This window comes from Quercus lobata, chromosome 2 (genome assembly GCF_001633185.2).
Source record: "Quercus lobata isolate SW786 chromosome 2, ValleyOak3.0 Primary Assembly, whole genome shotgun sequence".
Classification (NCBI taxonomy): Eukaryota; Viridiplantae; Streptophyta; class Magnoliopsida; order Fagales; family Fagaceae; genus Quercus; species Quercus lobata.
In genome coordinates, this window is record NC_044905.1 from 85,668,751 (window position 1) to 85,684,913 (window position 16,163).

Below are 16,163 nucleotides of genomic sequence, written 5' to 3' on the forward strand. Positions count from 1 at the left end.
TGGTCCTACGATGTCCAAGCCCCACTGAGCGAATGGCCATGGACTAGACAGAGGATTTAGTACGTCCCATGGCTGATGAATGTTTGGAGCAAATCTCTGGCACTAATCACACATTTTTACATATTCTTGTGCCTCTTTCTGCATACTTGGCCATGAGTGTGCAAGATTTAAGCCAAAGTGTACAAACATATCTTCAAGGTAAATTATACTAATAAAAAAATTATATATATAAAATTTAAAAAAAAAAAACTTCAAGTGAGGGGGTTCAATTGAACCCTCGAGTATAAAGTAACGCCACCCATGAGCACAACCCAAATTTATAATATCCCTAACATTATTCTAAACTAATTATTGCATTTTTCATGTGACTGCATAAAGCTTCACTAAACTAATTATTGCCTTTTCTTATGCATAAAGACTTTCGTTGATAGCGCTATCTTAAATATTCAACTGTAAGCATTCATTCCTCTGATCCTATCCCTAGAAAATAAATAAATAAATAAATAAAATGTAAGTACCATATTTGTTTGTGGGTCATTTTCAATATAACCCCACTTGATTCGCAAAATATAATTTTGTTGTTATTTTGGAATAAAATATATAAATAAATGAATAAAGTTTAGCCTAAGGCTATAACTGTACTTAATAAAATAAATATTACTATATATTTTAAAAATTTAATTGTTAAATTGTATATTTTTTACACTTTTAATATAGATGTCAAAATTTGTGTCAATAAGATATTATTTATTATATGATTTATAAGTTTATATTTTATGTATAATTTTAAATTACAAAAATTTGCAATTTAAACAATTTATTAATAACATAACTATTGATTTTTAATTTTTTTAAAAATTTGCAAGCATGTAGAATATAAGAAGAAAAAATGATTTAATGGTGGATTTGTCAAAATTCACCTTCAATAAAAAAATATTAAGTATGATTGTTGTCTAAAACTACAATTAATTTTATAACTAAATTTTATTCTAAATAAATCCTAAGATCACCAAAAACGCAAAAAGAAAAAGATTAAAAAAAAAGGGAATTAAAATATTAATTACTTAAGGTTCGCCCGTTATCAACGGATTTATATATACAATACAATAATACAAACAACGACGCAAACCAAGAAAAGGACGAGAAAAAAAAAATCATAAATATCCGTGGTAGTCGTTTTCTGTTTGTTATACTCCCAAGTTCCATGTTCCAACCTGGTAACTATATAAAAAATATTTTTTACCGTCTAATGCTTTTTGGACGCGTATATCCCTTTGTTGACTTCGCTTGCTATACTAGTGAGTTTTTTTTTTTTTTTTTTTGGTTGAGAATGAGCAATACTAGTGAGTTTGTATTTAAAAAAAAAAATGAAAACAACCCTTACGTGCCTCTATATAATGTGCATTACATATTAGTTATTACTAAGAACACCGAATAAAAGAAAGGTGGTCTCCTTCACAAACGAGAGAGACAGACAGACAGAGAAGAGATCGAGACATGGGGAGTCATGCTAATGACAGCTTGGATTCTTCTGACAAGATCCCGACCATTAAGTTCACCAAGCTCTTCATCAATGGAGAATTTGTTGATTCCATTTCAGGTTTTAATCTCTCTCTGTGATCGATCGATTTTCCTTCTGGTTTGCTTCATATTTTTAGAATAGTTTCAGATCATATTTTAACTCTTCCTTCTATGTTTTTTTCCCCGACTCGTAGTTTATGATTAAATAAAATATTAGATTACTATATGATAAGCAGTTTATGATACGGTGAAAACAGAGAAAAGAAATATTGGAAAATTCATACCTTGTAATGTTGTAGAGTTGTGTGGATTTACACGCCCGATTTTTTTTATTTTTTATTAAATATATTTTTTTTTCATTTTACATTGAAACTGCAACCATTTTTTTTTTCTAACTTATAACAACGTATATATTTAAAATTAATAAAAACAATATATATATATATATATATATCTTAACTCCTAACCATGAAATCAACATTTATTATTTCTTCTAAAAGGGGGAAAACTTTTCTATATCTTTAGTTTTCTAAAATGAAAAATTTTTAAAATAAAGAATTTTTTATTCAAAAGATTTACTTATATATTTCTAGGATATGCTATTATGATATAAGAGTCATTAGAGGAAAGAAACAATGAATTTTCCAGTGAAATCAAAATCCTTATCTTGATTCCCATTATAAAAATAATAAATAATCCTTATCTTGATTCTTAAAAATAAAATAAATCTAATAGAGGAATCCTTAGAAATAAAACTTGTTCCTAATTACTATTAAAATCCACTTGCTCTCTACCCCTCACCAAGGAACATACGAGAAGAAAATAAAAAAGTCGATACAAACTAATATTCATTTATCTATGGCTAATTTGCATTTTAAATTTTTTTTGACCTGATGGTCCCTTTTGTAACTAGCCATGCATCTATCTGATATGGTTCCTGGACAGATATATTAGCTCCTAAGTCTATATAATTAAATCACTTTTTTCACCAAAAAAAAAAAAAAAAATTCAGACCTTATATATTAATATAATTATTTCAAAGTGAAAATTTTGTGAAATACAGTCTATATTACAGATAGAGTTGATATAGTGATGAATACCATGCTTGCTGGATTAGAAATAAGTCTAAGTCAATTGTATCCTTGACAATATATTTTTTTGTTTAAAAGAGTTCCTGAGCAAATGGTAGTTATTTGAAGAAAAACAATATATTTAATAGAATAGTGCATGTTTCTTTTTCTTTTTTTTTGAGAAGAATAGAATAGTGCATGTTGGCATGTTGGCTTCAATCTTATTTCATCAGCAAGGCAAGAAATGATGAAAGTTTTTATTTTTATTTTTTTCAGCCGACTAAGGTAATTAATACATGGAAAGTTGACTATGTATTTTGTTGTCATTGCTTACGGACTGTGATACAAACATTTTAATTAATATTATATATATATATATATATATATTTTTCGTGTCCGAAATCTGAAAAAACTAAAAATGAAAATAGGTAAAACATTCGAGACGATGGATCCAAGAACAGGGGAGGTAATAGCGAGGATTGCAGAAGGAGATAAGGAAGATGTTGATTTGGCTGTAAATGCTGCACGTCATGCTTTCGATGATGGTCCCTGGCCTCGCTTGCCTGGCTCCGTATGTAACTCTTTCTGGAATTAATGCTCTTGTTTTCTGCCCTATCAATCTATTATACTGCACCTTTAAATATTGACTAGAGTACCCTAAATTTGTGCCTTTGTTTTAGGACAAAGTTTTCTTCAAAACTAATTTAAAAGAATTTTCACCACCACTCACTTTTAATGTGATGATCGCTCTATAAGTACAAAATTTTTGTAAAGTAAGAGTGACAAGAATTGAGATTCAAGTCTCCAAAAAAAGAGTTTAGATTGGAGTATAATTTCTATCTTGTATTAAAAAAAAAAAAAAAAATTTTCTCCATTTCATTCGATAGTGATTTATAAGATTATTTTAAAAAATTTAATAAAAAAAAAGATTATTTAAAATTTAAAAGGTCACATAATTAAAAGTATACTCTTTTTTTAAGAAAATCAACTGAAAGTGCACGTGATGGTGATCTCTTTGAGTATTTTCCCAACTAGTTTGATCTTTGGAGATAAATTCTGTTGATTTTTTTTTTAATGTTCCATAACGAGCCGCAAGCCCGCTCGGTCGCACCCTGTGTAGGTAGCATTATTTAGCATTAATCGAATAAGAATCTACTACAAATCCAAAGCCATACATCATCAGATCTTCTAAGTCAAATTGTATTTTTATACATGGATAAGTCTAAAAATTGATACTTGAGGAGATCGCCCAATTTTTTTATATATAATAATATAATATAATGTATATAACAAATTGTAAACGTCTTTTTGCGTTGATAATTGATACTTACAACAAACTTGACGGGCATACGTTTCACTGTCAACAAATGAAAGGTGATCCAACCTAAAAAAATACTACATTTATTAATAGGAAAACTAATAGATTGTCGGTTCAAGGATATATAAGAAGATTTATATAAGTCAACCTTCTGATTCGTCAATTCCAAGGTGCAAAATGAAAATTCTTTAGTTATTTTGCCTGGACCTTTCAAACCATATATATATATATATATATATATATATATATTTGTAAGGACACAATTCTCTGGCGGCCCCATAAGGATGTTGGGCTCGCGCATGAAAGATCCCTCACAATATGATTTGTAGAGAGTGGGCTTGAAAAGCTAGCCGTTGGTCACGGGGCGATGCCCGGTCCTGGTTTTAGAGGAATTCATGTAGAAAAAAGGAGTTGGGCTTGAACATTTAAACTCTAAGGCGTCGCACCCTATGGGATGGGACTCCTCGGAGGTGATCCGAGGACCATTGAGGTCTTACCCCGATTACCCAACGATGGACTTTTTTCAGTGAAGTCCGGTGTTACTGAGATGTTCTCCCCCATGTCGTCTTTCTTGTTTTGGAGGTGGGATCCCTTTTAGGTTTACTTACTTTCTTCTTTTATACTCGTCTGCGTTAACTGTCCTTCGTCCACGTGTAGGGTCAATCTTTACAAGACTGATATTTGTCCCATCAGTCTAATCCCAGAATTGTTGGGGATGGTCGATAAGGCTGCAGAGTATGGCTCTGTCAGGGGCAGCGCATTGAATGGCAATGAGAGCAGCTTTCCCGGATATTCTTAGATTCTCTTTTAAGCTTGGCCCTATACCGGTTTTATCCTTCTTCTTTTGGTGAGGTTTTGGATCTGCCGAGAACTGAGTTGTCCTCGGCTACACCACAAAAATGTTTGGTGCTCTGCATTGTAGAGTTTGGGCCGTAGTTCTTCTCGGCTCGGGCCTTTGGACTCTCTAAGGGCGAATGGGCCTGGTCCATGAATTATTGGGCCCCACAATAGCCCCTCAAAACCCTTCTATCCGACTTCCGGGTTGGAAAGGAGGGTTTTGACAAACCCGGGCCCTTAATATGGCTTATTTAGTTCAACCCCGCATTTATGTGAGCGGTTCTCCACCTGTCCAGGAAGTTAGCCGGTTTTTAAGGGATTCCGTTTAATCTGCTCGCGATCTACTCCTGTCGCTTGGCTGTCCCAGACACGCCCTTAATGAATCCCCTTTACGAGGCTCATTTATGTCCGGCGGCTCATCTGATAAGGTGGGGAAATGGAACGGACGTCTCTTTTTTCTTCAGATTCTTTTGGAAACTTGAATGCATTTAATACCCTCCGTTTTGCCCTTCCTATAAGAAGGCAAGCAGGAGGCCATCACTTTCGTGCAGACTCCTTTCCTTCCTTCTGAGATCTAAAACCCGTAGCCTCCTTTAACGTCTACTTAGCCCGTTTGCTAGACACCATATCAGTATACGCCTACCATAACGAATGATGAAGGAGCCATGCCCCTCCTCAAAACACCATATTCTGATAAAGCTTGAAATGGCTCGATCAGGGCAAGGGTGGCGCAGACTTAAGATCTGTCCCGCCTCTCCTTCAGCCAAAATCCGAAGCAGGGGCTCGTCACGTCGAATTCTCGGTGTGACTGAGTCGAGAACACCCAATATCAGCACCACTCGGCTCCTCACGAGCGTACCTAACATGGCACCAGTGTGTTAGGAGTCAGGGCTGAGGCAGGGGCGAAGTGCTTCTGCTTCTCCCTCTCTTTGCTCATTGGTGCCCTCCTCCGCCTTCCTCTTATAGTCTTCCCAGCACCGGTTCCGCCCTGGTGCTGTCCTTCTCCCTTTTTTGCTCCTCTCTTTGTCTCTTCATCTCTCCCCCTCTTCTTCTCCTCCTTCTCTTACTCATGTCCTCCATCTTCTTCATTCATCTCCTCCATCTTCTTCATTGATTTCTTCCTTACTATTTCCTTCTTCTTCATTCTTTTTTTTTCTTTAAGCGAGTTCTTCTCTTAGTATGAGCAACAATGAGGTAGAGATTGGAGAGACTTTGAAGACAAGTTTAAAAGGCGCTTGACCGTTTGCTTATCTGTACTGTGGATGTCAGTGCTGCTTCGGCAGTCCCTCTTTTGTATAGGCTTGTTGAAGCCCCTTTTTGTACATTGTAATAATTTTTCATATTAATAAAAGTTGTTTCTATTTCATTTTGCATGTTTTGTCTCTGTTTTATAAAATTGCAAGCGCCGCTCGGCACAATAATATAGCATCTAGATCAATGTCAACTAAGACCAAAATACTTGATAGTAAAAAAGATGTCGCCATAACTCTAATAAAAATGCTTGGCATAATAAGGCCGACCAGTGAAAAGTAATAATTACCCATGCTAGCCGAGGAGAGAACTGAAGGCTTGATGCCGTGTGAGAAATAACCATTTGAAGACATATCACCCACCAGATGAACAGCCCTCTTAGGCCAATGAATACTGGGGCGTTCTAGCACCTTCCTTACACCTTCGTTGGGCCTAACCCTTTAGGGTGTTTAAGCCGCGGATGAAGTGACCTGACCTTTTATCAAGTAGCCCATCTTGCGAAATTCAAACCTTTTCTTATCCGAGTAGTTGGTTTCCCCGTAGGCTTGGGTCCGAGGAACGTACAACGCCTTGGTTCCGTCCAAAACTTGTAGTAATCGGAGTTTTTGTACTTGGTTTCCCCATAGGCTTGAGTCCGAGGACCATACAAGGCCTTGGTTCTGTCCAAAGTCTTGTAGTAATAGGAATTTTTGTACTTGGTTTCCCCATAGGCTTGAGTCCGAGGACCATACAAGGCCTTGGTTCTGTCCAAAACTTTATGCTCTTTTTACGCACTTGGTCTTTCCTCAGGTATCTCACAAGTTTCCGAGCAGGAGGTTGTCCTCGGCAGCGGTTATTCCCCGGCGTGGGCCGTAGTCCGTGGGCCTCCATGTAGAACGGGCCTGGGACGCGAATTTATTAGGCCCACAGATTTAGAGGCATTTCCGTAGTCTTTGGTCACGCGGTACTTTTTGGCGTCCCAGTGTTCGAGGTGCGCCTTCACGAGGCTCCTTTAATATTGCAGATGGCGTGGGAAATCGAGCCGGAGACATTTTGTCCGTAGCGTTCCTTGGGACGTTGCGTGCATTAAATGCCACCACTTTAGCTTTTTGAATAAATAGGAGAGAAAGCTGTCTTACCTTCGCACAAATCCTTCAGTTTCCTCTCCTAGTACATCATGTTTGAGGCGAGGGTTGGGGCAAAGGAACTCTCTCCGCCACAAAGGCGCCGTGTCTTCCTGAGACTCCAGATAGTGGGGTACGGGCAAAGGAGGCATAAATTCAAGAGAATATTCCAGTTCGAGAGAGGGGAAAGGGTGTTTCTCCCTCTTTTAGTCAAAATCCGAAGCAGGTTCTGGTCATGCCAGATTTTTGGTATGTCCGAAGAAGGAATTTCCGCCATCAGCGCCGTCTGCCTTATAGCAGGCAAATTTCTGCGGGGGCTTCCCAACTTCCGGCTCCCTGCACCTTTTCTGTAGATGGTGTTAGCCTGAGGTCAGGTTCTTTGGCTGCCTGAGTTATGGGCACGTAGAAGCGTCGAGGAATAGTTTCCTTAGACGACATCTTGGAACAGTAGCCAATCTCTCCTCTGAGCTATCTCCTCGGCATCATCTTCACTCTTTTGTACTTTTCTTTTGCTTACGCAGTTAACTCTAATGTAAGCTTGTTTCAGCTTTTATTGTACACTGTACTGTTCTTTTGTCTTAATAAAAGATGTGTTTATTTCTTCATACATACTTTTTTTTTTTGCAACAACCACTTTGGGTCTGAGCATTAAGTCTAAGCCTGCCTTTAACAATATTCTGGGCAGAAGAATACTTTAACACAAATCCTTATTAGTTTAAACTCGCAAATATTATCAAGTATAACAATGGTAATCCTCAATAGATTAAATTCATGGAACTAACCGGGATAGCTGTTGAGTGCTGCGCGATGCACGCTAGACCAATTCCCGAGAACGATAAACTCTAAACAATTCGTCCGAGATGATAGTCGAGTAGCGAAGGACTTTGTGCTTTCGGGTAATATGCTGTACCGTATCGCATCATTCCCTTTGGCACGGGGGATCCGAGGGTAGACCGGGGAACCCATGCAATTAAGGGATTGACCCAACTGTTAACGAGGAGCTCTCTTCGGATGGATCTTGAGGTTTATGTGCCATAGTACTTGGTTTCCCCATAGGCTTGAGTCCGAGGACCATGCAAGGCCTTGGTTCTGTCCAAAACTTATGATCTTTTTATGTACTTGGTTTCCCCATAGGCTTGAGTCCGAGGACCATGCAAGGCCTTGGTTCTGTCCAAAACTTATGATCTTTTTATGTACTTGGTTTCCCCATAGGCTTGAGTCCGAGGACCATGCAAGGCCTTGGTTCTGTCCAAAACTTATAAGATTTTCTTTTTTGTACTTGGTTTCCCCATAGGCTTGAGTCCGAGGACCATGCAAGGCCTTGGTTCTGTCCAAAACTTATAAGATTTTCTTTTTTGTACTTGGTTTCCCCATAGGCTTGAGTCCGTGGACCATGCAAGGCCTTGGTTCTGTCCAAAACTTATAATCTTTTATGACTTGGTTCTTTGAGTCGAGGACCATGCAAGGCTTGGTTCTGTCCAAAACTTGGTACTTGGTTTCCCCATAGGCTTGAGTCCGAGGACCATGCAAGGCCTTGGTTCTGTCCAAAACTTATAAGATTTTTTTTGTACTTGGTTTCCCCATAGGCTTGAGTCCGTGGACCATTTAAGGCCTTGGTTCTAGGCCCAAAAACTTATAAGATTTTCTTTTTTGTACTTGGTTTCCCATAGGCTTGAGTCCGAGGACCATGCAAGGCCTTGGTTCTGTCCAAAACTTATATCTTTTATGTAGGTTTCCCCATAGGCTTAGTTCGAGGACCATGCAAGGCCTTGGTTCTGTCCAAAGATTTTTTTTTTTTTTTTTTTTTTTCGACCATAAACCCCTACACCAGGGCGGGGAAAGTTGGCTCGAGGCCGGAAGCCCCTAGAGATGCCCGCGCCCTTAGTACTGCGAGGCGTAGCCCCTAGCAGAAGTTTTCGTCGGAGCGACAACCATATGTCACCGGAGACAGAGGAGATCCCAGAAATTTCTGCTTGCCAATGAGTTGATTCCACCGCCACCTGCGCCAACGCGCAAGCTTCCCCACAGACGGCGCCAATTGTAAGGACACAATTCTCTGGCGGCCCCATAAGGATGTTGGGCTCGCGCATGAAAGATCCCTCACAATATGATTTGTAGAGAGTGGGCTTGAAAAGCTAGCCGTTGGTCACGGGGCGATGCCCGGTCCTGGTTTTAGAGGAATTCATGTAGAAAAAAGGAGTTGGGCTTGAATATTTAAGCTCTAAGGCGTCGCACCCTATGGGATGGGACTCCTCGGAGGTGATCCGAGGACCATTGAGGTCTTACCCCGGTTACCCAACGATGGACTTTTTTCAGTGAAGTCCGGTGTTACTGAGATGTTCTCCCCCATGTCGTCTTTCTTGTTTTGGAGGTGGGATCCCTTTTAGGTTTACTTACTTTCTTCTTTTATACTCGTCTGCGTTAACTGTCCTTCGTCCACGTGTAGGGTCAATCTTTACAAGACTGATATTTGTCCCATCAGTCTAATCCCAGAATTGTTGGGGATGGTCGATAAGGCTGCAGAGTATGGCTCTGTCAGGGGCAGCGCATTGAATGGCAATGAGAGCAGCTTTCCCGGATATTCTTAGATTCTCTTTTAAGCTTGGCCCTATACCGGTTTTATCCTTCTTCTTTTGGTGAGGTTTTGGATCTGCCGAGGACTGAGTTGTCCTCGGCTACACCACAAAAATGTTTGGTGCTCTGCATTGTAGAGCTTGGGCCGTAGTTCTTCTCGGCTCGGGCCTTTGGACTCTCTAAGGGCGAATGGGCCTGGTCCATGAATTATTGGGCCCCACAATATTATTTTAATTGTTACAACTAGTTTGGCTCAACCCAATTTATCATATATAAATTTATTTCATTATTCTTATTTTAACATTTTATTTTGGTATTTTAAGAATAATTTTGTTGAATTTAGAATTTTTTTAATATAATTTAAGTATATTATGTGAATTATAATTAATTGAAAAAAAGAGATTAAATAGTTTAAGAGAGTTCAAATTTTTATAAGATATGAAACATGTAACTACAACTCTCCAACTCAATCCAATTTGTGGAATTGAGTTGAGTTGGCTTTTACACATGTGATAGGTTAGATTGAGTTGAGTTGGGTATCTCTCAATCCGACAAAGTCGATCAGGTTGAATTGAATAAACCCTCCAACTTAATACAACCCGATCCATACACATTTTTAATTCTCTCTCAAAATAAAAAACCATTTATGTAACAAAATTCTTGCTTTATATATATATATATATATATATAAACTATAAGTGATATATTGGTATTAGATAGTTTTGACAATTTTTATATTCAAATGACTGTATGTGGATTATTTATTATTATTATTATTATTATTATCCAGTTGGCTATGAGTTTGCCACTTTGGCTATTGTTTTTTTTTGGAACCTATAATTAAAAGTTTGGAATTTTGGGATCTAATTCATGCCGATATGAATCTACACAAACAATTTATTTGAGGTTTTCTAAATTATTAAAAAAAAAAAAAAAAAAAAACTTTGGCAACACATTAGAATTTAGCAGAATATGGCATATTAATATAGACCACAATTTTGAGTGCCTAAGATTAAGTATTTTTAAAATTGTTGATATTTAATTTGTTTAGCCATGAAAATTATTAAAACTATGTTTCACAGTAAAATGGAAGATTATTTTCTAATTGATTCATTAATTTTGTAGACTAAATGGGAAATTGCGCTTTGAAATATAGTACATAATCAAGAGTAATTTACAAATCTTAAAAGAATTAATGTGAAGTTCCTTTTAAGACGTCATGACAATTTTGTAGTCCATAATTTTGCTCGACATGCTAAATATGTCACATATTTTTCAATGTTGATGAAAGATATTTCCAGCTCTCACCTAAATGTTGTAATATTATCTGATTTGACTACTCTTTCTTAATAATATTGAGGCTTCTTCTAAAAAAAAAAAAAAAAGAGGTTGAAATATATTAAGAAAAAATTATTTAAATTTGGGTATTTATTTATTTTTATATTATGTTGATTAGTTTTTATTTTTATTTTTATTTTTATATTAATCTAGTTTTAAATCTTATTATATTTCTAATGTTGCATGGTAGTTTTTTTTTTTTTTTTTTTTTTTTTTTTTTTTTTTTTTTTGACAAAGATAAAATCTTGGTTCGGTCATAAAAGAAAAACGTAACGGGATAATACATAATTTGCATCAAGCTTATAAAATATCTGTCTTTCAATTTTGTTTGAACACACAATATTAATTCCAAGAACTATATATTAAATTTAAATAAAATTTGAGCTACTTTTTGTTGTAGGAGTAATTTGAATTTAAGTTCTAAAACAATAACGTAATTTAAAAAGGAAACTTGTCACACCTTCATGATAGTAGGGTTGACCTGATATTGTTTGAGGCATAGGTGAAGAATTTAAGTAAAGGCTTTCTTTTATATTTTAAACACCAATTATATAATATTTGTTTAAATTTTTATATATATTATAATTTTTTAATTTAAAAACCATTTTTCAAAATGAAAAATTATTAATTTCTTTTTAAAATGATAATAACTAATTTATTACATTTTAAAATTTGAGGATTTTTTTTTTTTTAATCTTAGGGTTTTATTAGTTACACCAATTAATTATAAGGTTTAGACTTTAGAATGTAATTTGCTGCCTTTATTTGGGTAAAACAATTTTGGGACTCTTCTTGGAAATGGTCTCTAATTCAGCTAGTCTCACACTGTCACACCTTCACATTTATATAGACAAATAGTACAACTTTTGGGGGCTTTTGTGCAATGGGGGAGCCTTAGGCGGAAAATGCTAGGACCACAATTTTTGTTACAACTTACTCATGTAACAAGTTTTGAGTGGTAGAATAAAAGTAGCAAGTTCACAACTCTGTCACTCACTACCTGCTAGGTGAACAAATTGCGGAAAAAGTTGTGAGAAAAGTTGTGGTTTTAGCATTACTCTCTTACCCTATGTTTGGAAGTTTTGAGAGAGAGGAGAATAGAGGGGAGTAGAGGGAAGGAGAGTAGAGGGGAATGGTTATCCTCCACCTTATTTGGATGTTTTTAAAATTAAGTATGGGGGAGGGGAATAATTAGTCTTTTCATTTGTAATTTTGTTAATATAGTAAGGGTAAATTTGATAATTCATTTGGTCAAACATTTTTATGTTCCACTCTCCCTCCAAATCTCTCAAATTTGGAGGAATTAAAAATGAGGGATTAGAAGTAGTTCAAACCCCTCCAAATCTCTCTCCCTCCTTCCTTAAAAAACATTCAAACAAGGTATTTGAATTACTTTCTCTCCCTCTACTCTACTTCTTCTCATTCCCCCAACATCCCTAACATAGCATTAGGCATCAAGTGGAGAGAGTTTTCTTATTATATTTAAATCTTAACTACTTCTTTAGTAAATTTTAACCTACTCTATCTAATGATGGGTAGTAGTAGATCAGTAGTATTAGCTGCCATTAATTCTTAAAAACTCATACTTTTGGGTGACCCTTATTTGTTGTCAGGAGAGATCAAAGAGAATGATGAAATTTGCGGACTTGATTGACCAAAATGTGGAAGAATTAGCTGCCTTGGATACCCTTGACGCTGGCAAATTGTTCAGTATGGGCAAGGCTGTGGACATTCCTTCTTCAGCAGATACTCTCCGCTACTATGCAGGTGCAGCAGATAAAATTCATGGAGATGTACTTAAAATGTCACGTGAATTCCATGCATACACATTGCACGAGCCAATTGGTGTGGTTGGACACATTATTCCCTGGAACTTTCCCACCACCATGTTCTTCTTGAAGGTTAGCCCTGCTTTAGCTGCTGGGTGCACCATGATCGTTAAGCCCGCTGAGCAAACTCCTCTCTCGGCTCTCTATTATGCTCATCTTGCTAAGCTTGTAAGTTGCATCACAATTCGATTATTTACTGTTTTGCAAACGCTTAAGGGTGAATTAATTCAAACACTATTCATATTCCCAACATTTTTTTTGTTTTTTTTTTGTTTTGTTTTGTTCTTATAATAAGTGGGGAACATGGGATTTAAATAAGGTTTTCCTCAACAATTCTTTTAGGACCGCAATTTGATGATGTAGTGGATCCATCCCATTATGTTTTTCATACCACTTTTAGTGGACCGCTTCAAAGTTGCGACACAAAAATTGTCTCTAAAATTTATCTTTTCAAGTTGTTTTAAAACTATAATTTTGACACAATTTTGATATGTCAAACTGTGAATGAGTTGTTTATTATTTTCATATGAATCCACAAAATTTTTTCTTCTTCTATATTACACATAGTTTGGCAAGTTGTGGCAAAAATAATAGTATTCTTAGATTTTCTCTTTGGATTAAACTCATTGCACACACCTTATTTTATACAGTTTTACACATAAACATAAAAACAACTAACTCACAATTTCTAACTCAAGTTACAATCAAGTTGTTTTTTGCGTTCGTAAAATTATGCCTAATAACTTGTGTGTAATAAACCCTGTTGTTTCCCTTTTGATAAACTGGCCTGCTTTCGATTTTATGAGATCTAACTGTTTTGATCTTATTTTGTATTTATTTTTTTTAAAGGCTGGTATTCCGGATGGGGTGCTCAATGTTGTGACAGGATTTGGACCAACGGCTGGTGCTGCCATTTGCTCTCATATGGACATTGATGCGGTAATTTCTAGTTTTAACTACAATATATGTTTGTCTTATATGTGAATCTTTTCGAGAAAATTATTTAGCTATAAATTTGTTCTTTTTTTTTTTCTTTTCAGGTGAGTTTCACCGGCTCCACAGAAGTAGGCCGTATAGTTATGAAGGCCGCAGCAGAAAGCAATTTGAAAGTGGTTTCACTTGAATTAGGAGGCAAGTCACCCCTCATAATTTTTGATGATGCTGATGTAGATATGGCTGCTCAGCTTGCTCTCATCGGCATCTTATATAATAAGGTGAAGTGTTTCTATTCATTTTTTCATCGACTTACATTTTAGAAAACTAATGACTAAAAACATGTACATCAATGACATTTTTTTATTTTTTCAGGGAGAAATATGTGTGGCAAGTTCTCGTGTTTATGTTCAAGAAGGGATATATGACAAACTTGTGAAGAAATTAGTGGAAAAGGCAAAAGCATGGGTAGTTGGGGATCCTTTTGATCCTAAAGTTCAACAAGGACCCCAGGTATGATCATGATGTGAGAGGATTCAAGATTTTGTTCTTCTTTGGAAACCAAACATGGGGCTTTAGGGAGCAACATACAACAGAGTTCTTAATCCACTTATAAATTTTATCCTATAATCTGAATAAAATTGCAATCTATACTGAAGTAGTAGTACTAAGCTAACAATTTTCCCTTAGTAGGTTTCCAATGAAAAACAACATTTTTATTTCTTTTTTGATTTGCAGGTCGATAAGGAGCAGTTTGAAAAAATTCTTACCTACATTGAGCATGGCAAGAGAGAAGGGGCCACCCTATTAACTGGTGGCAAACCCTTGGCATTGGGTGGGAAGGGATACTACGTTGAACCCACAATTTTCGCCGAAGTGAAGGTTTATATATTTTTCACTTTACAACATGCGTCTGAAGATCTTAATTTTTAAAGTCCGTTTATCTTTCCCTCCCTTGATATATTTCTATTGATGACTTGATCAGGAAGATATGCTTATAGCAAAGGATGAAATATTTGGACCTGTTCTGGCACTTGCAAAGTTCAAGTGAGTACATTCTTCATTAATCCTCTTATTTCTTTGATCAAAACTTTAGAATAAAATGCTTTCATTTATCAATTTATGGTTTTAGAAAGTAAAATATGGAGCAAGTGTATTATAATGAACACAATAGCGCAAAATAGTGTTGGGGATTTATACAAGTGCTTGACTATGTTGGCTTATCTCATGAACAATTACAGAACAATTGATGAGGCGATTAAGAGGGCCAACAGTACTAGATATGGACTAGCAGCAGGCATCGTTACAAAGGACTTGAATGTGGCTAACACTGTCTCAAGATCACTCCGTGCCGGCACCATTTGGATCAATTGCTATTTTGCTTTCGGCAATGACTGCCCTTTTGGTGGGTATAAGATGAGTGGGTTTGGAAGAGATTCTGGACTAGAAGCCCTTCACAAGTATCTTCAAGTCAAGTCGGTTGTCACTCCCCTTTATAATTCTCCTTGGCTTTGAATTTTATATCCCTTCAGGCCTGGCAAAAGGAGAATTCACCCTTTAATATAATAACGTGTGCAATAAAGTTCCTAGTTTCTAGGCCTATTGTACTACCGTGTGTGACATACACCACTAATCTGTGTTCCAAAAAATAATTTAAGATATCAATGAAGTTACAGATCCTTTTGTGAAAATTGGGGATTGTCTAACCTTGTTAAATGAACACTTATTTGTTTGTGTTGTAGTTGTGACTTATTTTGTTTCCTTCTCATGATATTGAATTTCAGTCATTCAAAAATTAAATAATTACACCGTCATTTCGGTAGAAGTTGATACAGTATCTGCACGTAGTATAAGTATATAAATATAAATCTCAAGAACGCTTACATTGTAAATGATGGGTAAAAAATTGTGCAACATTTGGGCCTGACGGATTCAGGACCATGGGCCGACATTAAGCAGAGGCCCAAGGCTTAGCCCCGCCTACAATGCTTGATATGCACGTATAGAATCGGAGGGAATCCCAGAAAATCAGGTGGTTCGCACTAGGGCAATTCTAGAAGATCCGCCTTAATGAAGAGACTCGCTCTACAAGGAAATATTTGCCCATCACGTTAGGGATTTCATAGTCCTACAAGGAAAAGACTTCTAGTCCAAAGAGGAAAAGTCGACCTTCTTCTACTATAAAAGCTTGAATATTCTCGCAAATCAAGGTACGCAAAAAAACCCTCTCTAGCACCCTAGAGTTGAGAACAATACTAACTTGATCGTCGGAGGGTATTTGGTCGACACCACACCGGTGCCCACGGCGAGAACACTTTCTTTTTCTTTGCAGGTTGCTAGTTGCGACGAGCGTGGACTGTGCGGCTCACTGGTGATTTCACGGCATCAT

At 36.5% G+C, this 16,163-nt stretch overlaps 1 protein-coding gene across 1 annotated transcript; it reads left to right on the top strand.

The window, feature by feature from the left end:
- Positions 1-1,429: 1,429 nt before the first annotated feature.
- On the top strand, positions 1,430-15,483 carry LOC115976956 (aldehyde dehydrogenase family 2 member C4). Its single transcript, XM_031098531.1, has 9 exons — positions 1,430-1,600; positions 3,020-3,162; positions 12,626-13,009; positions 13,691-13,780; positions 13,882-14,055; positions 14,150-14,287; positions 14,513-14,656; positions 14,760-14,821; positions 15,016-15,483. The coding sequence occupies exons 1-9, from the start codon at positions 1,498-1,500 to the stop codon at positions 15,287-15,289; spliced, it is 1,512 nt and encodes a 503-aa protein (XP_030954391.1). The 5' UTR covers positions 1,430-1,497; the 3' UTR covers positions 15,290-15,483.
- Positions 15,484-16,163: the final 680 nt, after the last annotated feature.